We start from the raw sequence: 25,374 nt of genomic DNA, 5'->3' as shown, positions 1-25,374 counted from the left end.
ATAAACTTTCACTCTATGATGGTTAAATTTTTAAGTTAATCCGCGAATCACATGCGTGCCGAACCGTGGGGCCTGGTCCGTACGGATCACGGATCAACTGCGATCCGTTCCACCCCTAATATATATGGTTAGGGTTAGGCTAACCCTAACCTAACCTGGCTAACCCTAACCGAACATATTCATATATATGTACTAACATATATTCACTGGGAATTAAACTCAATATTTGAAAAATGAATGGGATGTTTACTTCAAAAACCCTCTTGGCGCTGTATTGTTCAGAAAAACGGGTTTGTCACCACCAATTAATTGAGCCTGAATATCAGGCCAATCAAACAAAAGGAGCAATTTTCACTATAATGTTTGACTAATCGCTTATAAAGCTTATGTAACGCTGTTGTGGTTGTTGAAGGCAAAAGACGAAGATGAGGGTAACTACATTTTTATTGAAACTAACTCAGGCAGGACAAACACAACCACGTTCGAGAAGCAACACGGGACTGAACAGAACATAAATAGGAGGAAATGAGGAAACTAACTACACACAGGTGGAGAAAGGTAAACTAATCAGGCACTAACGAGAACAGGTGCAGAATAGACAGAACATAATTGTGACAGCTTACATGTCTCTGCACATACATTTTTTTACCTTTGACAAAGATAAATTTAATGAGGCCTATTAAGATTTAATAGAGCTTACTTAATATAACATGATCAAATCCACTATTTTCTAGTAAGCACTGGGCAGATATTGCATTTCATTTAAGCTAAAGACAGGTTATAGACAGATCTAATAATATGAGCTCAGGATATCATGGTATACCTGTAATTAAGTTTTGAAATTACCCTTCAGAACTCTCGTTCGGTATTCTTGTAATTCCACTCAATGGCCTCATATTTGCTTTCAGATTTATCCTGTGGTTTTCAAGGAGAGTGTGTGCAAACCAGGTTATAGCTCCCATCAACCTAACCACGACAAGCATGTGCGTCCCTTGGGCTGAGAAATCCATCCATATCATGAAGTTATCACTGACTCTGTGATAAATAATAAAAAGTTCCCATGATATTACCAGGCTGTAAGAGTCTAAACTCCACAAGGCTGTGGATCACAACACCCTTCTCTCAACCCAATCATCCCTATTGATGGGGCAGTGTTTTTATTGTCTGGCCGAGGGAATGTAATGAAAGCATGGCCCTGGTTTACTGGCTGAATTCATAAAACGCTGATCTAAATGTAGGGGCCGCAGATCCTATCTGTCTCTCATTCTATCTCCTGCTCTCCAGAGCCAGGTCTGAAATGATGCTATCACATATCAGACACACAGGACACCTACGGCACTTTGATAAATATAAAAGAAAATGACAATTATATTGACAATATTGACTGTTTAGATGATTAGTAGATCATTAAGATATTCCTATAACAAAAAATGTACTTAAATATTATTTAATTATTATGCTATACTGGGTGAAACAGTAACAGCTGTTTTGATCAAATATAACAGTATATAATAACATATACATACACATACAGGTAATCTATGCTTGTTTTCTGTTATGGGTCGGTTTTTCATGTGTTTAGTTCTGTTCTGCTCAAAGTGAATCCATTGAAATTCCCCATATATATTATATATATGTGTGTGTGTGCGTGAGAGAGACAACTGTATATAATATATATTTTATAATATTTTGGATATAAAATATGATCATATAATATGAATATAATGGGCCCTATTTTAACGATCTGAAACGCAAGTATCAAGCGCGAAACGCAAGTAACTTTGTGGGCGGGTCTTGGGCGCTGTTGCTATTATACCGGCGGGATAAATGACTCTTGCGCCCGACGCAAATCTAAAATGGGTTGGTCTGAAGTAGCTTCATTATTCATAGGTGTGGTTTGGGCGTAACGTGAAATAAACCAATCAGAGCGACATCTCACATTCCCTTTAAGAGCAGGCGCGCTTGTTCTATAGCGGATTCCTATTATAACGAAGGATTTGCCAGGCGCACGCCAGGAGCGTTCACAGCCGAGGAGACCGACGTTCTCATATGGGCCGTAAAACACAGAGAAGTGACGTTGGGGATGGAGAAACACACCCAAATTAACCTCGGTTAAACAGGCGTATGATAATTTGGGTAAATGTGTAAGCTAGATGTATGCTTTTATAATAATCTATCTATCTATCTATCTATCTATCTATCTATCTATCTATCTTTCGTAATAATGTATGATTTGCAAAAATGAAAACTGCTGCTTCTGTGTAGATGAGAGAATCGAAGTGTTAATAGCACATGCTACACTGATTATGGCCAAGCATGCGCCCTTAAAATAGCATATAATAACATGCGCAACGCGCCACTGACTTTAAACTAGGTTTTTTCGGTCAGTGGCGGAATTGTTTTCTAAACCTGCAAAATAGCATGAGGGAACGTTTGCGCCGGAACACGCCTCCTCTTTGCGCTGAACCGCCTCTGGAAGCGCAAGTGTATTTCTTAGTTAACCGACGTGCGTCTGTGGAGGGAAAAGTCCGCTGTGCGCGGGTGCAAAATAGGAATGATACATGCGTCGGTGTACTGAGTCAATTGCGCTGGGTGCAAGATAGGGCCCAAATATGTATATGTGTATATATATTGTATATGTATATAGCTAAAGTAAAAAGGTTAACATTGAAAAGCTACACAGCTGAATCTCAAAAAAGCACATTCAAATATATACAATATGTAAACAACTGTAATATTTATGTTACATTATTTTTGGATATAAAACATGCAAATTTCAGTCGAGCACATTCAAATACGTCTATATTTCTTATACAGACGTCATGTGGTTGACTGAATTCTCTACTGTAATGTCCTTGTGTGGTCTGCCACATCAAATAAAGTCCTCCACTGTTTGACCACTGAGCTCCAGCTCGTTTTGTCATCTCATCTTCAAATGCACAGTGAAAATGAGGTGTGTGCCTGGTGGGGATGTTGGCATACGGCTGCGTAGTGTGAGCTCAATCCCCCGCTAGTTCACAGGCGAGTCATTTCCCTCAAGTTTCAATTAAAGAAAAAAAAGAAAAGAGAAAGAAATAAAGATAGAGCCGTTCATCACACGGGAAAAGCTCATAAAGAGCTTTAGTATGCCGACACCATATTGGCAGAAGAGAGAAATGGTATCTTGTAAACACTGGAAGATTTGTTGAATGTTTGAGAAACCTTAGTATTTCAGGCTCAAATTACTGTCAAGGATAAATAATCTCTCGTCTTCTGTAATCAGCGAGTGTTACACTCATAAAAGGTCATAAAGTGGGAACTTGTGGGACATTGTGAGTAATGGTGCTTGTGATTTTCCTACACTCTTCCATCTTGACAATCCAGACGGTGCTGATGAAGCCTTTAACATAATGACAGGTGAAGGAGAGGCAAGCAGTATGGTGCTTATGAAGTTGAACCGAACTATTTTAAAAATGCTATCAGTAAAAAGTTTTCATGTGGAAGGTGTCAAGGTCTGTTCACATGAAATCAGATGCTTTTTATCAAAACAGACGCACAATATATTTCAAAGTTGGGTAATACTGAGAATTTGAGGAATTTGAATGCCACACAACCCTGCTGTATATTTTGTGCTGTATAAAAATGATTAAGCAGCAAAAACTGTTTGATCATACTAAGACCCATTATAAATACTGATCACATAATTAATAATTGAGCACCAAAACAGAACTTTAGAATGATTTCTGAAGGATCATGGATGCTAAGGACTGGAGAAATAGCTGGTGAAAATTCAGTTTTGCCATCACATATATTAAAATAGAAAAAAAGTTCATTTAAAAAGTAATAATATTTCACAATATTACTATTTTTTTACTGTTCTTTTGATTAAATGCAGCCTTGGCACGCATTAGAGACTTTAACCATTAAAAACATAAAAAATCTTAAAAACAGGGCTCGACATTAAGCCTTTTCATATGCTTGTCCTTCGGACAAGTAATTCTGTCATTCACTTGTCCGAGTAAAACAGTTGCTTAGATTTTTGTGTGTGTGTGTTGTAAATATAATTTATTCTGAAGCACTATTCTCATCAGTGTTCAAACAGCTTTGATATAATTAAATCTGCTAAAATTAAATATATGCACCTTTAAAGGGCAACTAGTGATTTCCTAGTTATTTTTTCTTATTAATGTTCTAATCAGGCTACTTGTCCGGTCGGGCAAGTAAAATTCTCTTTTACTTGTCCCTTCAAAAAATCCACTTGTCCCGGACAAGCGGAAAAGTGTTAATGTTGAGCCCTGTTAATTTTTTTTATATATATATTTTTATATACAGTGCTATGCATAAGTTTAGACACCCATGCTAAAGTTGACTAAAAAGAGGAATAAAAAAATCATCTTTTGGAAATTGAACTTAATGCCTTAATTAAAATTTTTTGGAAAAATCCAACCTTTAAGGACACCAATTTTCTTTGTGAATGAATAATGTATCGTAAATAAATAAACGTTCTTCCTTAAAATACAGGGTGCATAAGTCTGGACACCCCTATGTTAAATTCCCATAGAGGCAGGCAGATTTTTATTTTTAAAGGCCAGTTACTTCATGGATCCAGGATACTATGCATCCTGATAAAGTTCCCTTGGCCTTTGGAATTAAAATAGCCCCACATCATCACATAGCCTTCACCATACCTACAGATTGGCATGGAGTACTTTCCATAAGATCATCTCTCAATGTAAATCAAACCAGCTATTAGGCTAACTGAAATAAAACCATGCCAATCTTTAGGTATACTATATATATGGCAAAATTCAATAAAAAAAAAATCAAGTGGTTAGTGATTTTCTTCAGCATTTGAACAGTTAAAAAAATCACCTAGCTTCTGAATAAACCTAGCTTTTGCTGGATCTGTCGTCATTCTGTCGTCATTTACTCACCCTCAAGTTGTTCCAAACCTGAAGATTCCAAAGAAGATATACTTCCAAAAGAAGATATTCTGAAGAATGACGGTAACCAAACAGATGATGGGCTTCACTGACATAGTCAAGTCAATGGGGCTCATCATCTGTTTGGTTACCGTCATTCTTCAGAATATCTTCTTCTGTGTCCAACAGATGAAAGAAATTCATGCAGGTTTGGAACAACTTGAGGGTGAGTAAATTATGACAGGATTTTCATTTTATTGGGTGCATGAACCATCCCTTTAACACATTACTGCCAATGGAAAGCAGATGGTAAACCACATTTAAAGGGTTGCTCCATTATAACCAGGCATATTGTCGCGTCTTTTCTTCCTTAACAAGCAGTAATGACCACTGACGACTTGAATTAAAATAAAACAAACTGTTTACTGAAGTTTATGAACAGGATTACACATAGATACAGCGCACACACATGGAGTCAATCTCATTTCTCTTCTCTCTCTTTTTCTATCTGCACACTCTCGCCCCCTATGCATTATGGGTAGACTTTTCTTAAAGCTGAACAACCTTGTAAATGACAAAACTGTTTCTGTTATTATTAAAGATAATTAATTAAACATTTCTATTATAATTAATTCACAACATCCTCCCCCCCCATGAACAAATGTTCATCAACTTAAATCTCTAATGCATAAAGCAACTGAATGAGTCTCTTTAACACAGCAGCACAGGATCTAACTTTGCCATCGCAGCCTGGAAACAGCTCTTGAATTTTTCCTAATTTCCAGGTTTGTCTCGGCATGTTGGCATCTCCTATGAGAACAACGTCACCCATCTTCAACTCAGTAGGTTTCTGTGTGTCACAGGAATGTGCAGATTTCAGGTCCAGTAGATAGTCCTTCCTCCAGCGATTCCACAGGTTGGTCATGAGTCGGATCCTGTATCTCCACCTTTTTGTCATATCCTCTTTACTCACAGTGGGATGATCATAGTCTGCCGGAAATGGTTTTGGAGGCAGTGAAGTGAGTCATTCACCAACCAAGAAGTGTGCTGGTGTTAGTGGCTGCGGCTCGTCGAGCTCACTGTGGACAAAGGTGAGGGGTCTGGAATTCAGTGTGGCCTCTACTTCTGCAAGGAGTGTAGACATTTCTTCAAAGGTGAGCAATGCCTTTCCTTCCTCAGGCTCGTTTTCACAGACCTTACAAGCCCCTCCCAAAAATCCACCCCACCAGGCTGCTCGTTCTACAATGAAACGCCAAGTGATGCCCTTCCCTGAGAAGTATTACAGAATTTGTGGATCTTTGATGGCTTTCCACAGCTCACTAAGGTCTTGGTTTGCTCTCTTAAAGGTTTTGGCATTGTCCGAATAGATGACCTTGCACAGCCCTCTTCTGGAAACAAATCGCTTGAGTGCTAACAAGAAACTTTCTGTTGACTGACTTGAAACCAGCTCTAAATACACTGCTCTAGTGACAGCACATGTGAACAGAGCAACATAAGCCTTGCATAGTGCACGATCATTCTCCACATACAGTGGACCTGCAAAGTCTATGCCAGTTACTTCAAATGGGGATGGGGGGGGTCTCTGATATTCTGTCTCGTGGTAATGGAGCAGTGTTCTGCTGTGCGGGCTTTGCTTTAAATCTTTTGCACACAGTACATTTTGACAGAATACTTTTCACAATTTGTCTGGCTCGCAAAATCCAGTACCTACTTCTAATTTGTACTAGTGTATCTCTCAGACCAGAATGCATGATAAATTCATGATTGTGCTGAACCAGCAGCTCACAATATCTGTCTTTGTTGGGCAGAATCCATGGATGCTTTTCTCTGTAACTAAAGTCTGACTGGTGCAGTCTGCCTCCAACACAGAGCAATTCATCTTCGTCAAGGAAAGGTTTTATGTCTCTGATTTTTGAATCTGCGTTCAGGGTCTTACCAGCTTTCAGCAAATTGATTTCAAGACTAAAGCTGCTATCTTGTGTCACCTTTATCCAGTACTTCTCGTCTTCAAACATTTCATCAGCAGTCAGCTCACCTCGCATCTTGGAGCTTGAACTTGCATTGTGCACAAACCGCTTGATCCAAGCACTGACTTGCAGAACTCGTTTCAGCTTACTGTACTTCAGTAAATCCAGCACAGGTTCCATTCCCTTTTCGTCACTGCCGCTACTGAGTTGCACGATGATCTGCTGACCTTGCTTTAGCTCACTAGTCACATCTTCATCGCTTTGATCTTCATCTGTCTCTTCCGATAGATTCAGTGCAGTCAGAAATGAAGGTCCTTTCCACCACAGTTCACTTTCCTTCAGGTTAGCTGCAGTCTGACCTCTGGTGGGAAGGTCTGCAGGACTGAACTTGCCTTTACAGTGAGACCACATTGCAGGATTGGTTAAAGACTGGATTTCTGACACTCGGTTTGACACAAACTGTTTCCATTTGTGAGCTGGACTGCGAATCCACTGCAGCACAATCATCAAATTCGTCCACATATGAACTTGATGGAGCTCCATATTCAGAGGCTTTAACAGACTGTTTCCTAGTCTTGCTCCAATCACTGCTCCCATCAGCTCAAGACGAGGCAGTGAGATAGTCTTCGGGGGGGGGCTATACCCTGGACTTTGAAGCAACAAGGCATGTGGTCTTTGCCTCATTATCAGCTACTCGCAGCAGGTAAGCTACAGTACTATAAGCTTTCTCCCTTGCATCACAAAACGTGGAGTTGATATGCGTCGTGTCTGTGCACTGATTTTATTCCATACCAATGAGGAATGTGTATGTGGTGGATCTGTGTAAGGTCTGAACACCATCCTTGTCATTCTTGTGCAAGATCTGTAGGCAGCTCCTCATCCAAGCCGAGGCCTCATATCCACATCTCTTGGAAAAGGCATTTCAATCGCACAGTGAATGGGGTAAGAACGCCTATTGGGTTGAATATGCGAGCAGAGAGCTTTAGAACACTTCTTTTAGTATTCTCTCTTTTAGCTACAGCATCCAGCAATGCAGTTAGTTATGGAGAAGGCATTTTCGACATCACTTGCACTTGAGATTAAGTCATCAACATAAAGTGATTATCTTATTATCTTTACTACCTCAGGAAGTTGGTCTTCATATTCCTTCAGATGCTTTCTCACTGTATCTGCCAGGAGGGACACTCCAAACACCACTCTCGTCATCCGTAGCACAGGCAGCTTCTCACCAGCGTCTTCATGGAGTGGTGCTGTGAGCCAGAGGAACCGCACTGCATCTCTGTCCTTCTCAGCAAGAGAAATCTGCAAGAAAGCCTTCTTGATGTCTGCGGAAACTGCAATCTCATTCAGTTTGAATTTTATTAGTATGCTGAGCAGATCTGGATTCAGGTTAGGACCAGTAAGTAGACAGTCATTTAGTGATGGAAAGCCAATGTCATGTGATGAAGCATCAAACACTATTCTGAGCTTTGTTGTTACCTTGTCTTCCCGAAGAACAGCATGATGAGACATGTTATACTTTACAGCGTTTGGAGATGATCCATCCTCCATCACGTCTTCGACGATGCTTTGCTCAAGATAATCATTCACAACTTCATTATATCTGTGATACAGCACTACATCTGACTGCAACTTTCTTTTAAGTCCTTCAGCAGTCCTCTCGAGCGCTTCTACTTCCACCTTCTGCTCTTTGTTCCAGATGCTTTGCAGAATGACGTGCTGCAGAGCCAAAAGTATGAAGGGTAAACGTTTCTTGCTTTGTCACAGGCAATTTTAAAGCTCTTACTGTGTTCTCACTGATGAAGCTTCTCTGACTGCCCCCATCCATTAAGCGGCGAATGCTTTTACATCCACCAGGTCATTCTGCCCATGCTCTTACAGTCTGAAGAAGCACAGCGTTCTGTTTATTGGGCTGTATCTTAACAGAATGTGAAGCAAATGAAGAAACTACATCATCTTTGTAGTCAGTGTCTGAAGTGTTTGTTTCTCCTTTCTCACACACAGCACTATGATGTCTGCCTCCACACACATTACAGCACACCTTGGCCTTACAGAATCTTGCAATGTGCTTCGGCCCAAGACAAACAAACCATCGTCTCAGTTTCATCAATTTTACTTTTCGTGCAGCAATATCAGTTCCTGGACACAGATCTGTTCTGTGTGCTGCACTGTCACAGAAAAGACAGTTCTGTATTCTTTGACTGGTGGTTTGCAGTACTGCAGCTGATGGCATGTGATGCTTTTTCTGCCTCATTTCAATTGATGTGTCTGGTCTTTTACATGGTTTGTGATAGCTCTGGCTGTCTTTGGAATTACCTCACTTAATCAGTTGCATGAAACCACGGAATCGTGGAACCGCGTACAGCTCTCCGTTTTCTGAGTAGTCTTCCGTCTAGTCGCTCCACCATTTTGGATGTTGCCTGCAAGGTATCCCGGGTTTCGGCACCAAAGTTTGTCGTATCTTTTCTTCCTTAACAAGCAGTAATGACCACTGACGACTTGAATTAAAATAAAACGAACTGTTTACTGAAGTTTATGAACAAGATTTAACATAGATACAGCGCACACACATGGAGTCAGTCTCATTTCTCTTCTCTCTCTTTTTCTATCTGCGCGTTCTCGCCCCCCTATGCATTATGGGTAGACTTTTCTTATAGCTGAACAACCTTGTAAATGACAAAACTGTTTCTGTTATTATTAAAGATAATTAATTAAACATTTCTATTCTAATTAATTCACAACACATATATCCAGATGAGTGATGTAAAGTCCCGAATCAGGTACCTGGATAGAAGTAGTTGGGCAATGCCGCAAAGTCCCAGCAAAGTATGCCAGATCACACAGTGTGCAGCATTCCCAACAACCTCATACCCAGAACCAGCCTGAAAGAGAGTGAATGTGGTCGCATTTACATGTTTACCTAACTTGTTACCTAATCATTTCTTTAGTGAATATGGCACTAAAACAATGCAAAAAGCACCATCAACGGCGCCATTCATTCTTTGTGAACTCTCCCAGCATTGTATTTTAAAATCTCGTTCTGCAAGTTCTTCACGCCAGAAATTCAGACTTGGTATGGACAGGAATTTGGCTTTGTGGATAATGCTATGACTACAGGGACAAAATTCATTTCAGGCTGATTCGTCAGGCCTGCTCTTGGAGCACAAGTGACATTTCTCAAACTAACCTGGATAAGCCTGCCCTGTTCGGTCTGCAGAGTGCTGAGCTCTTGTCCAATGTTGCCCTGGCCTTGTCTCAGAGCGTTGTACTCCATCTTCAGCTGACTGGCATGGGCGGACAGTTTGGCCACCTCCTCAGCCAGTTTAACAAGCAGAGCCCGGTCCTGCCCTTTCACTGACTTCAGATCGGTGTCGTGGTCGGTGAGAGAGTGCAGCAGTGAGGTTTGCACGCCTTCCAGACGTAGGAAGTTATTGTTGTAGTCGGGGCAGTTGGGGTCAATGAAGATGTTAATGCGGGAGCCGTCGCCTCTCTCGATGGTTACCAGGGCATTAGCCTCATCCTGGTTAGTGCTGATGAGAGGGGGGCCATCGGGGCCGCTGGGCGCTTGGTAATGGTTCATCAGAAGGATGATCCCGGTTACCGTGACAGCCAGTAACACGGCAACAAAGAGAAGGATGGTGCATAGGAGATAGCTACAGCTCATCCTCTGTAGAGAGCATGAAAAAGAGACACAGAACAAGATGCATTAGTATACAAAAAAAAAAAAACATGTCTCAAAAGAAGCATTAAAATGACCAGCACATCATAGATGGATGGATTTTTTTTTGATTTTTTTTTTTATATATATAATATAATACTCTGCACTGATTAAACTTGCAGGAGGGCATATCAAATCTGACATATACTGATAACACAGATTCAAAAGTAGGTTTCCCACAACTGCAGCTTACAAATTTCTAAAAATCCCTGTCGAGCATTAAACATGCATGGAGATGCCTCTTGAAAGTTTAATCTGCCATTATGTAACACCTGAAGACTCCTGAATGCATAAACTCAGGCTCTTCACAAAGGTGTTTATAAAAGACGGGAAAATGAAATGTATTTGCCCGGTTGCCTAAGACCTAATCGCCATCCCCCGCTCCAGATAATTTAAGTCAGGATGATAGTATTCACAGCGCATACATGCAACCTCAACCAGTAGGAAACTCAGGATTTTCTCTAAGCCCAGACTTTCAGAATTGGGGATGTTCTGATAAAAGAATCATGGCGAAAGCAAACTGATATTGATTGTAATTACATTTCCATTTTTGGTGCACCATTTGCCTTTTGAATCACTATAAAGCTAAAATGCTACTCATTTAACTGGTTTAAGAAGCAAATAAACTATATTCACTGTGGGAGAACGAGAAAGATAAAACATAATGTGTATCCTTTGCTCTTTGTTATATTGTACTACGGCTGATATTTAATGTATATATATGAAATTGCTCACATCATCATTATGATTTCTGGGACTTTAAATCAGAATAAATTATATGCATTCATTTACATAACCCTTGCAGAATGTGCTAGATAAAATGGATAGTAAAACCTGCATGTTATTTTTCTAATTACTGTTATTGTTAACCCAGTTTAAAAGTTTACATACCCTTGAATCTTAATAATGTGTGTTGTTACCTGGATGACAACTGTTTTTACTGCATGTTTTGTCTCTTGTTTGTCCTGAGCGGTTAAACTGTCTACTCTTCTTCAGAAAAGTCATCCAGGTTCTGCACATTCTGTAGTTTTCTAGCATCTTCTGCATATTTGAACCCTTTCCAGCAGTGACAGCATGATTTTGAGGTGAAAATCTTCACCTATATCCATTAAGAGCCGGGGGGTGTACATTTTTGAACAGGATTGTGATTTGTAATTTTTACTTATTCTGTTTAAAGATCATATTTTTTCATTTAGTATTGCACTTCAGAACAACATAAGACATGTATATGTTTTCATGTATAAGTACAATTTACCCCGATCATCCAATTCAAAATGTTTCCTTTCTTTTTGAGTTTTATGTCTATAGCCTACATATTTTCAGAACACTGAAAACACTTTATATATTAGGGATATCATTTGAGAAACAAATAAATTAATTACATGATATGCTAATTAACAAATCAAAAACAACAAAACAAAACAAAACAAATAATATAGACACTGAAAAGACATTATAAAATAAGTAATTTAACTGACCTATAGTCCACAGCAATACATTTTGCTGTAGAGTTGGGAAGGGGACACGATTAATTGCCTTCATTTTTGTATCACAAAATTGACTGCATTACTTTAAATACAGTCTTCAGACATATCAAAAACACTTATGCATGCAAGCATGTTTTCCTCTTATTGTGCATTAAAAATGTAGCATGAAGCCAAAGCCGATGTACATTAGGAGGAGGGGCGGCAGAAGCTCATTTGTGAACACTTTACACTGATTTCTGTGATTGCCCAGGGCCCGAGCGATGGGCTTGAATATAAACGACAAGATGAGCAGTGTTTCCTTTGAGGATCTAGGAAGGCAAATCCCCACAGGGCAAAAGACTAGAAACCACAAATATAAGCCTTACAGCTCAATATTACGGTTTGGTTAAGTGCCCGGAGTTGACAACTCTCTCATCCACGCGAGTGTGTGCCAGCGTGCAGACGTGTGTGTGTGTGTGTGTGTGTGTGTGTGCATACAGCAACAAATGCAGATAAAACAACAAATGAAGTGAAGAACATTTGATGGGAAACTAGGGAATGCCACGCAGGCACTGGAGAGGGCTTGCTTATCATTTTGCTATGTCTTTTTATTCAGGGGGAGCCTGCATCGTTCGCCCCGCTGTTATAAGTGCCACTTCAATATTCCACTTGACAGCGGGTGCCGCTCCCTCGCGAGAGCTTCGAGTACATTTTCTACATTTATTTGTTGTATTTTTACATATATGCCAGAGTGACTCAATGCCCATGTGCCGTAGTGCCATTTATGATTGAAATTAAATCACTGACACTCAGGCTGAAGCAGAGCACAGCTACAATAAGACTCTTTCTGCTTTCCTGGTCGGGCCAATTGTTCAGATTTCTATTTGCAGTTCAGAAACATATTCACTGGCCTAAAAAAATAAAAAGATTATAAATACAAAAATTGTATGAATATATAGAATTTACATTCATAATTTAGACTAAAATTATTAGGATTTTAATATTTATGGTCACACTTTAGATTAGGGTCCAATTCTCACTATTAACTAACTATTAACTATGACTTTTGCATCAGTAAACTCCGGCTAATTACGGCTTATTAATAGTTAGTAAGGTTGTCAAGTTTAGGTATGGGGCAGGATTGAGGGATGTAGAATAAGGTCATGCAGAATAAGGCATTAATATGTGCTTTATAAGTACTAATAAACAGCCAATATCCTAGTAATATGCATGCTAATAACCACCTAGTTAATAGTGAGAATAGCATTCATGGCGAAACAACACTGACATTGGTTAGTGATTTTCAACCTATTCAAATACATGCAGAACATTTTTAATAGATAAATAAAACTATAACTAAGATAAATATATTCAAGCCAACTTAATTTAAGTTTAAAAAGTTGCCAACAAGTGGATTTTTTGTCACAGAAAACCAAAGTTTTAGGCAAAAAAAATGCATGTTCATTAAGATAATTTCAAATAATTAAGATATAGTGATGGAACAATTAGGCAAGTCACAGTTATGTCAACTGGTCCCAAACATTCTCACATAGGCCAACTTTACCAGTTGGCCAACTTTACCGATAGTCATAAATCAGGGTGCAAACAACACCAAGGTCATGGGTTTGATACACAGGAAACACATGCACTGATAAAACATATAGCTTGAATGCACTTTAAACTACTTTGAATAAAAGCATTTGCCAAGTAAGTCCGACATTTCCATTTGAAGTTAATTCACCAAGTGTTGTAATAATAATAATAATAATTCGTTACATTTATATAGCACTTTTCTGGATACTCAAAGCGCTTTACATGGAAAGGGGAATCTCCTCAACCACCACCAATGTGCAGCATCCACCTGGATGATGAGACGGCAGCCATACTGCGACAGAACTCCCACCACACACCAGCTTATTGGTGGAGTGGAGACTGAGTGATGAAGCCAATCAGTATATGAGGATGATTAGGAGGCCATGATGGACAGAGGCCAATGGGCAAATTTGGCCAGGATGCCGGGGTTACACCCCTACTCTTTTTCGAAGGACATAATGGGGTTTTTAATGACCACAGAGAGTCAGGACCTCGGTTTAACATCTCATCCGAAGGACGGTGCTTTTTGACAGTATAGTGTCCCCGTCACTATACTGGGGCATTAGGACCCACACAGACCACAGGGTGTGCGCCCCCTGCTGGCCTCAATAACACCTCCTCCAGCAGCAACCTAGTTTTCCCAGGAGTCTCCCATCCAGGTACTAACCAGGCTCAACCCTGCTTAGCTTCAGTGTGCAACCAGTCTTGGGCTACAGGGTGATATGGCTGCTGTACATCTGCATATATGCAAACACACTCACAGATGCAATAAAAAGACATATACCCTCTGAGATGTTGATTTAACACTCACTACTGTGAATAATGGTCCTTGCTCTGATGCAAAAACTCCCTGTAAAAGACATCTAAATTTACAATAGCTGTGTTTAGTCCCTGAGTCATGTATATATTATTCTGCAGAGGTTTTATATTGTATTTCCATACGTGTGATAAAGAATCTCTTCACAAGACACCTTTGAACAAAAGCAAAAGTGGAGCCTGGTGAAGAGGGCACAATTCCTGCAGTCCCATGGCGTCGAGCACAGGCATTGTCATTTTTATTTTAAAGATAATTAATGTGCACAAAAGACTCCAGCCTACTTCATCATGCAGCACCAGACAAGAGCGGTCTCAGATCAATTTGTTACAATAAAGCAACAATACCTGCTGTCTGGTGGAATTAACCGGGCTTATATCTGACCCCTCCACTGTGAGCATATCGCATACAGCCGTGTGGCAACAAAGATGCGGGCGAGACCCGACTTTTCCCTCCAGAGCAGCCCTGCGAGAAATCCTCACCGAAACAATGAGGCAGCAAGCTCGTCTATTCTGTGTACAAGTGCCCATCAATCTTGCTCTTCTTCACTGTGATAGAGCCTCTCTACGGGTGTTAAGGAGAAAAAACTGGGACTCGTAAACATTCGGCCGCCATTCCACGACTTGCATCTTAACTAGGCCACGGGCCCTGACAGTGGCCACCTTCAGAGGCATCTACGCACCTTTACTTCCCTCTCACAGTCTAGTGGGCAGACGTATTCAGATGCCCCCTGAACAGACACAGGTTAAGATTAGAGGGCCACGCTCAGCTGAGCGCAGACAATATTTGATAAGGGCTTTTATCTGGTGCGCTGAGACGAGGCTCTTGAATGAGGAGAGGTGAAACAGAGGAGCTGCGGAACAAAAACACCACCGCATTCTTTCCACCGCCCACCTTAGACCTATAAGACCCACAGCGAATCGACACTGATACCAGCCACAGGAACTGAGAGGTAGGTCAAATGCGTTGACACGAAGGGAATGTCACATGACAGAGCTGGTGATTGCTTATTCGGGGAGATGTAGGTGAGGTTCTGCTCTTGACATTGGCTCTCCGACAAAAAAAAGCATAACAGAGAAACAGCCTTGCTATTAGAAATAACAATAAAATCTACATAATAGCCCAATAGTTTCTCCCTGACAGCAATGACATTAAACGGACAGCAAATTAAAATCAAATCATAAGTAATGTAAAGTTAATAATCTTTTCAATTCATTTGTAATTCATTTGTGAATTTGAACTGAACTGGCCACATCCCATCGGCAGTTGATTTGAATTTTAATTCAAATTGAGGAATTGAATTGGAATTTAAAAGGCATTCTCAATTCAATTCTGAATGGTACGAAACCTTGGTCTTCTCTAAACTTTCAGGACATATTGAGAATGATCCTTCAAGGATCCAAGGAGGACAGGGCTGTTTATTGGAAGTCATATCAGATAACTACTTGGGCGCCGCAGGGTTCTTCTGTTTATTTCATCAAGAAATTTAAGAGAAACAACGGAGAAAAAGTTAAAATATAATTGAAGAACTCCAGAGCTCCAGTCTCCAGAGCTATGGAAAAGTAACCTCCAAGCAATAAAAATGTCCTCAGGGTGGTTTCGCTCATCATTAGTTTAATTGTAGGTTATATAAGTTGAGATACCAGGGAAAATTGTCTTTTGACTGGTCTTCTCTCTGTTCTTGAAACAAAGGATTATCTTTTTGGAAGGGTCAGCATCCCTTGAGACACATATGGTTTAATCATAACTCAATCAATAAATAAAACCTGAACGCATTCATTGGGTTTGTGTGTCCTTCTAATCTTATGAATGCAGCTCTGCTGATTACAAATCATGAGAATGTGAACTGCCTCAGGTTCATATTGGTTTTTCAATGAATGCATGTGTTCTGAAGGGTTTTCAGTACAATGAACAGCCAGTGAGGTTGCAGGCAATTTCAACAGAGATTCAAAGGCTGTTAGGGCATAGCTTCATTTTAAAGTCAGAGCTTTTAAAGTCACTTTTTAAGTGTCACATGTTCTAATATGTGCAATAATCTTATTGCAAAGATGACCTTGACACAAGCATGGTTTAAGTGAATATTAAACTACACTAAGCTTTTGAAAGTAAAAGTTCATAGAAATATAAATCTAGGATATGTATGTGGCATGTGAGAAGACTACAATGTGAATAGTAGAGATATTTCAAAGGCTTACCAGTCATTTTTAATTCCTTAGGTCCTTGAAAATATGTAATTTCTAATGTCAACATGGTAACCATTATATCATTTACTTTTACATTTATTTATTGAACTGGTTATTTTATCTATAGTGACAAATGTAGCACAAATCAAGTGTAATTGCATTGAGCTTCTGAGCGTACAAAAGTAGGCAAAATTGATTCCGGACTGTATTTTACTTTAGTATTTGTACCAGTGGTCAGTTCACTTTTACTTGGCATAACTACAAATAACACAAGTATGTCAACATTTACACAAACACTTTGTTAATACATGTGGAGCACTACAAGATGGAGCACCATCTTTGTGAGACAGACTGTAAGCTACTGTTAATATCCACACTTAATGGATAAACAGATGGAAAAAGATTTAAACATAAAGACATAATGTCTTCGTACATGAAAGGATAATAGTCAGATTGACAGCACTCCCAATCAGCACCCAATAATAGACTTGATGATGTATACCACAACATTTGCTTTAGCTCAGGGGTCCCTTTATCTTGCAATAAAATCTACCGCTCCTGCTGAAATATTGGGGTGCCTCAAGGCTCTAATCTAGGCCCGACCTAATCTTCTTATAAGAGCTTAAGTTAGAAAGATGCTCTCCCAGCTGTGCACATACATTCAGAGGGTGAAATAAACAGACTGGCAGTCAGATATATGTAGTTGTTTAGTTGTTCCCCTGAGGTACAGATCTCCCTGTTTTAAGAGTGCTGGGTATTCATTAACTACTGTACGGGTCTTGATGAGTGACCTTTTAATGTTCTCAATGCTTCAGCAGAAAACTAATCCCAGACAGACGAAAACGCATCTGCTAATATGTGTGTTGACCTACTAATAGCATACATCCAGAATATAGGGTATTTATTTTCATTAGGGTTGAGAACTTACTCAAAACTTGTTCTATTTTATTTATTTTTTAAAGCTAAATGAATGATTTCTATGAATTCTCGTTCTGCTAATGGCTTTTAGGCATGCATTCTTTTACCGATGCAGATAGTCGTGCACCAAAATATTCATGCAATGATGTTGCAACACTGCTACTGAATTTATAAAGCTAAACATACAACACAACTAGTATAGATTATAGTATATTCCAAACAATTGACTCTTTGACTCTCAATTGTTGCTGCCATGGTTTAGATCAGGGGTCTCCAACACGTCGCTTGCGAGCTAACAGTAGCTCGTGGCCTGATTGGAGGTAGCTCGCCAAGGGGCCGTTCACATTCCGCGGTTTTTGCGCGCTCGAGTTATTTCAAATGTAGGCACGCGGCAAGCGCATTTTTTCCAGGCGCAGCGAGATAAAAAAAAAAACTCAACTTTTCAGAATGCCGCAAGCGCACCGCAGGTCATGTGATAAGAACCTACCAATCAGCTTCACCCTTTCTGTAACAACACTGAAAGCTCAGTCAACATGAAGGATAGGGGTGCACCCAAACATTACGGGTGTTTTTCTCTTCTCCGTAAATAAATCTTGTAGCAGAGCTACAGCAAGTGTTTTTCGGTGGTGGAAATCCATTAGCTACTAAAACTTCTTTGTCGTTGTGGAGAGCGCAGTGCATGGTTGCATAGCAACGACAGACGCCACGGGAAAATCGGACCGAATTTTACTATTAATAATAAAAGATAAGCTAATGTGCATTGTAAATGTCAGTAATTTATCTTTTTTGACTCATTCTTTTTATAAAAATGATTTAAAGGCTGAAATATGTGAGGTCTATCTTTTTATAAAACCTTTTTTGTCAAAACTTTATTTGAACTTGTACATGTTAATAGATTACATGTTGCAAGACACTCCTTTAAAATCTGGCCATCATTTTTAATGTTATTATTTGAATGTTTATGTAAACAAAAAGTGCATATTGATGCTAATTTTATTTGTTATTTGCTGGTTTTTACAGTATAATATGCAAAGTACAATTTTCTTTAAAAAAAATCTCTGATTCTGTTGTTTTCTCTGACATTTAAGGGTGACATATATAGGCCTACAAAAACTCTTTTAGGTCTGAAACAGTTTGGATAGTTGTTAATATGAGAGTTATGCGACATTATTTAAGAGATTTAAGTACTGTAATACATGAGTAGCTCTCGGCCACTTTCATTTTTAAAAAGTAGCTCACAAATGAAAAAAGGTTGGAGACCCCTGGTTTAGATCAAGGCTTCATCTGAAGACCCCTAGAGCACTTTGAGACCCCTTCAAAAACACGAGTCTTAAATGTGGTCAAGCTCCAGTTGTTTTACAAATTAGACACTTGTAAGGTCAAACGCCTGAAAGCCTCGCCCGTCAACACAAATTAAGGGATCACTACGCTGTTCACTCTGAATTACACAGCAACCCGAGGCCTAAAAAAAATATCTTGTGATACAATTTTAAAGCAGAAATCCCACCGAGTAAGTCTTAGCGCTTTGGGCAGACCAGATGTAGGGGATTATTCTTAATCTGCAAAATGGCCACACAACTTTAGCACTTCTTCTCCAGTTCATTTATCACTAACGTCGCAATGGCAGTAAGACGCGGGAACCCAAGCACAGATTCACTACGAGATCCGCACTGCCGCATCCACACAAATAAAAACACACACATGTGTTCACACAAACCAGCACAATCTGCTGGCTCAGAATATGTGGCTTCATTAGCCGGTTTGAAATGATAAATAGTTTACTGTGCGTGGGGTGGGGGGGGGGGGAGGTCTGTCCCCGAGGCTGTCAAAAGCAGACTGTTCCACCAGCTCCACCAAGGCTATTAAAACAGCATCGCACTAAAGTGTGAACTGCTTTTCTGAGCCAATAGGTGATGACATCCTGAGAAGGGGCCCTCTGTGTGTCTTTGAAACATTTCACGAGCATCTCCAAAGCAGATAACAGCGCCTCGCCAACAATCTGAGGAGTTACTGGCAGGTCAAAGCACTGCAACATGCTCATTATAGCCTGAGGTGAGCGATAAAAATAATTCTACTTCCTGCATAGGGTGAGGGAGGTAAACAAGGCAGGGGTAATGAATTAGCATTTGTAGTGCACTTTGTAGTACTCGTAGTGCGCATTCAGTTAATTAAAATGAAAAAGAAACCATGATTTTCAAGCAGAGAAACTTCAAACTGAGAACTACACAAGTGCAGGTCAAGAAACAGTTCTCTTTGTATAAATATTGCAGGTTTTTTTTGTCTATCAGCACAGTGTGACGTTTACTGAAGGCATTTTCAGAGAATCTGCTATACTCTGCATCTTCTCGAAGGAAATAAGCGGGTCCCACTGAGAACAGAGGAAATAAACACTTCAATGGTATATATTGATTCATGAAATTGCTGCCATGTGCTGCTAAAGTGGATCTGAAAACTTGGCCATCAATTTTTAATCATAATCCTCCTGCACTGACCCTAAACCCCCGTTCTTCAAACCGTAGATGACTTTGACTTGTGTGCGTGACTGTGTGGAAAGGTATGTCTGCTCTCTCCTGTAACGACTGAGACAAATCAGACACAATTATTTGTGATATTTAACAAATAATCTTTAAAACTCACTCTGGGATCTACGGACCCATCCCCCAACTAGGGCAAGAAGGGCCTCAGTTATCATGACTCCTCACTGATAAAGAAGGTTTATTGCTCTAAAAAATGTGGTCACGTCATAGACTGTAAAAAATATGGACAAAGCGTCTGTGACGTCACCCATAGACTTTCTGAAGAACGGTTTTGAAGCCGTTTATGGGGGGTATGGGCGGCGCCATCTTGGGAAATCCTAACCCCGCCCACCTTCTAACACAGGGCACGTCACTCAGCTCGCTCTGCTACTCCGGTCATCTTTGAGTATATTTTAGGCAACGAAATATGTTATAAAACACCATACTAACTCTTTTCGTTTTCATTTAAAGAAATCTTAAACACTATAGCCACACAAATGTGGTTCAGGCAACGCGTATTGATTATATTCACTGCACATTACGTTTGCCTATTTATAAAAAAACAAAATATAAAACACAAACCTGCCTCTTTTCGTTTTAAATATAATATAAAAATATTAAACATTTTAATATGGTCCAGGCAATATGTGCATTTGTACTAAACAACAGATTTTGCAGTAAACAACATTATATATCATCTTCGTTGTATTAAAATTTAAAATGACAAAACTCAACCCAGTCTCTTTTTGTTAAATTTCAGTTTTATCAATATTAGCCATTATAAAAGTATAAGTAAAAGGTATAAGAAGCTATACAAATAAAGCAAACAATTCAGTCAAACATACAAAGTCAGCGCTCTAGTCTAACCATACAACGGTAAAGTTAAATAGCTTATAAAGTTATGAAACTTCCCCTCAGCCAAAACGATTGGCCAGGGAACAAGTTATAGATTCACAAAACCAAAAATCGCCCGTTAGATATAACGTTACACAAGACGAATTATACCTCATGTTTAACCACTACAGAGACGCCAGGGTCAGCGGCGAACGACTAGCCGAGAAAAAGCTGTTGCAGGCGGGGTACATGCGCCGAGCGCCCGGTCATCATCGCTGGATCTCACAACTGGATAAAATTTTCATAAATCTTTAAATAAACCACAGATTTGAGCTTTAAACAACTACATTCTCGCCTGAAAAACTCTTAAAACTACATTTCATGATACAGAAACAGTAGTATTATATTTCAAATGTGTTAAAAAATGGCGCTTCTTATGTTGTCATTCTCCAGTTGGCGCAGCCTAAGCTGTCAATCAAGCTGTCAATCAAAGTTAACCACGCCCTTATTTGTCATACATTTTATATCTAAATACTATCTAAACTAACGAGTTAGAAAAAAATTCACTACCCTCGCCGTTGTCAGGCACTCGGAACCTATCGAAAAATACAATAAAAGTCCATGGGACCAACCTGTAAAAACATGAATTTATGCTGTGAAAACGGACATTTTAACATGGGGGCTATGGACATTTGCTCCCTTTTGGGACCTTCCCCTAGCGGATTTTCGATGTATTGCAGTTTTTCGCACTTCCGGGTAGGCTTCATTTTTCAGATGAGAATGTTGCCCCTTGGGTCACGTGGAAAAAGCAGAGGCCATAGAAAAGTCCTATAGCCCTTAAAACAGACTTTCCTGCATTCATTTATAGACAAACTGATCTATAAATGAACATGCACCCAGGACACTGTGTGAATGATTTACTGTCTTGTGTGGTGTCTTCTGATACTACTATGTATTTTATGATAGAACCAACGGTCAATGAAACCTCAATTTTACCATGTTTGATCTCTATAACCAAACATGGTTAGTACTTTGAGGTACTTTGAAGAACAAAATAATCGTGTATATGATATGTCGATAGCTGCGCAACATATTAGTATTACAAGAATCTTTAATAGTTTCTTCATCAGTGACCAATCCAGCTGCACATGCAAGTGAGTACACTTGAGACAGAGTCATAAATCCACCAACAGAGGAATTTCTCGCTTGGAAATTCCACCTTTTTCATTAGTCAAGCCAACCCAGAGGGATGGAACCTTTCTCAGGCTTTATATGGCCTCCACACAAGCCCTTCCCTCTCTTGGCCTTCTCTGTACGTTCAGGTTGCTGTCCTGCATGGCCGCACCAGGCCCCAGGGCAACAGGCCTTGACTCACAACCAGCCATGTGGGAGAGAGAGGACTCAACCACAACAGAATCAAGGACAACATCAGGAGTTTGGCACAATTTCTTCATTCAATGCAGAAGAAGTCAATCGCAACTACAACCATCAACTCTTCTGACTTCCTCCCTTCTCCTGGTTGCCCTGGCCCAGGGCCGGCAGGCCACAATCTGCACTCCTGCCATGTGCTCATGGAGAGAGAGAGAATTATCAACCAGAACAGAGTCACACAAACCATGCCAGTTCACCACCATTTCTTCATTCAACGCAGAAGAAGTCGATGGAGACTCATGGAACCATCAAAATCCTTCTTCAGGGACTTGCTTTCACTGCAAAGGCCATGCAAGTATACATTTAATGAGGTGCTCTGAAAATAATAAGATGATGAATCTTTAGTTAAATGGATCTTTTCCATAGTTCTATTTCATGTGTCCGGTTTCATTCTGTCACTTATCATTTTACCCATGTATGTGTGATTGTGTGTATGTGTGTTTAGATTAGTTATGTTTGTGATTTAGTTCATAAAACTTGTGCACAATACGTATTTGGTTCTGATTCTCTGCTTGCAACAAAGTTTATTTTACGATTTAGATTTTGACTACAGGCTCTTAGTAGTACTGTACAGTAAGAAAGACATTTCCCTTCCCTGGAAATGAACATTTCTTAGAATTAATAAACAATTAACACTTAGTGTTCACGGGACGAACAGGTTGATTGATTGTAATATTAATTTGACCAAATATTCATAATTATTACAAGTTATGATTGATTATTAATATTTATTTTGAGCTAATTTGCTACACTCCGTTGAATATGTCTTGCCTTTTAAGCTATAGAAAATAAAGCTCAAAATTGAGCTCTCTTTAATATCTTAATTGTTATGATATAAAATGAATAATACATTTATTCAAAAACACTGTTTCCTTTAAGAATTAAACAATTGTCTTTTCTTATGAGAGAGTCAATGAATCATTCACAGAATCAATTAATTCAAAACAGTTAATTCTGCCTTGGAGTGTTTGGAAATATGTTGACGTAGCAATATTGTGTCTACAAAGTAGAGAACCAATGAGGTTCATTCTCATGTTACGCAGCACGTTTGAGCTTCAGCAAGAACCAATGAGGTTTGTTCTAACCCGTCAAGCAGGTTTGGCTGAGCTTCTGTTTATTTTTCGCTGATCAATGTTTATATGTGAATAAAAGCCTAAATAAAATCTGTTCATCATATAAAGCGATCGAGTCTCTTCAGAAAATTTGGACTAAACCGCTCAATTCATATGGATTAGTTTTACAATCTCTTTATAAACGCTTTGAAGCGTCACAGTGGTAGTTGCTTAGTCAATGGTGGGACAGAAATCTCTCAGATTTCATCATAAAGAGGTGTTCCGGAGATGAACGGAAGCCTTACGGGTTTGGAACGACATGAGGGTGAGTAATTAATGACAGAATTTTCATTCTTGGGTGAACTATCCCTTTAATACCAACTTTTTAATTTAGAATCTTTAATTAACCATTGTATAAAAACATTACCATACTCGCAATTGTGTGGCAAAATATTCACTAAGCTTATGATATTACAGAAGAAACATCTGCATGAGCTACGCCAGAGCGACCTCTACGAAATAAACTTTGGGAGTGTGCACATTATCTTCAAGTCAAAGTATACATTTGCTGCTATATACAACAGAACGTGTTTACAACTGTAGTGTGTGTCCACTCAACTGACTGTTGACATGATTTAGCCTCAGCGTGTGGTGTGTGTGTGTGGCTTGTGTATGCCTAACTCTGCAGAGTGGCAAGCAGCAGTGACAGTGCCTTCTCTCTGCAGGCTTGCCTGTCAGTGCACTCCAAGGACAGGCAGCGATGTGTGCAGGCAGCGATTTGTCTTTCAGGCCTCTTCTGGGCTCCAGAGAGCTGCTTCTGCAGGGATGCCATAAGTCACCATTCACACTCTTCCTCTCCGCTCCCTAATGGCTGACACATAGAAGTCAGCTCGGGCTTTGCTCTGACACGCTGGATCAAAACTGCAGGGGACAAAAGATCAGCCTGTACACACATAAACACACACACACATACACGGACCAACGGATGCCATTTGAGAGAAAGCAAATGCATGAGATGTAAAAGCAGGTCTCATTTGTTTGATGCCAACAGTGAGCAAAAATATCTCAAAATGTTATTCACTTTATGTTTGAGAAGCAAGTGAAATGTTGTTTCAGATGTCTTGTGCACAAGGAGAATATGAATTCTACATCCTTCACGCAAAAAAAAAAAAAAAAAAAAAAAAAATTGTGGCATTTAGTTTAGGAGTCTGAAATAAACAACATTCCCGGAGGTGCTTTATATAATTTTACTGGAACATCACAACGGTTCTCGAGTACTTTGTTTAGTGGAAACTAGAGAAAAAACAGTTTTCATTCCATCTCAGCAATTTTTTAACAAAGATAAATTGGTAACACTTTACAATAAGGTCTCATTTGTTAACATTTGTTAATGTATAAACTAAAATAAACCAACAATGATACATATGTTACACCGTATTCATTCATCTTTGTTAATGTTATTTATTAAAAATACAGTCAATCATTGTTTGTTCATGTTAGGTCAAAGTGCTTTAACTAATGTTAACAAATACAACTTTTGTAATTTTGTAACATTTTAATAATGCTGTAGAAGTATTGTTCATTCTTAGTTTATGTTAACTAATGTTAACAAATGAAACCTTCTTGTAAAATGTTACCGATAAATTGAGTCTTCTAGTGTTGTTATTGTTAACTAAAACTAAAATGATTATAAATTGTTTTTGTTGATTGAAATAAAGATGAAATAAAATGAAATATGAATACTAGATGAAAAACTTATTTAGAATTTAGAAATGTTGCCTTGGCAACTAAAATTAAAAAGTTAAAGCTAAATAAAAAAATACTAATGAATAATAAAGTCAAAATCACTCAACAAAATTACTATTAAAATGAAAAGTGAAATAAAAATAAATAAAGCAAATTCGAAATTACTTTAAAAAAATCCGTAATAGTATAAGCAATACTAAAATAACGCTGGTCATCTGGGGAAAACACAGCCGAA

The 25,374-nt window shown here is 39.2% G+C and overlaps 1 protein-coding gene across 3 annotated transcripts in view; it reads right to left on the bottom strand.

Annotated features, from left to right (window-relative positions):
* Positions 1-25,374, bottom strand: part of fibcd1a (fibrinogen C domain containing 1a) — a 116,500-nt gene that overhangs the window by 72,763 nt on the left and 18,363 nt on the right. For all 3 annotated transcript variants that reach the window (XM_084389213.1, XM_084389212.1, XM_084389211.1), the window contains one exon: positions 10,056-10,535. In XM_084389213.1, the coding sequence (XP_084245339.1) occupies positions 10,056-10,535 (480 nt within the window). The remainder of the gene's footprint in view (positions 1-10,055; positions 10,536-25,374) is intronic.

Source organism: Rutilus rutilus (assembly GCF_951802725.1).
Source record: "Rutilus rutilus genome assembly, chromosome: 19".
In the NCBI taxonomy this organism is placed as follows: domain Eukaryota; kingdom Metazoa; phylum Chordata; class Actinopteri; order Cypriniformes; family Leuciscidae; genus Rutilus; species Rutilus rutilus.
The sequence above is the reverse complement of the archived record's forward strand: the minus strand, read 5'-3'. Positions and strand labels throughout refer to the sequence as shown.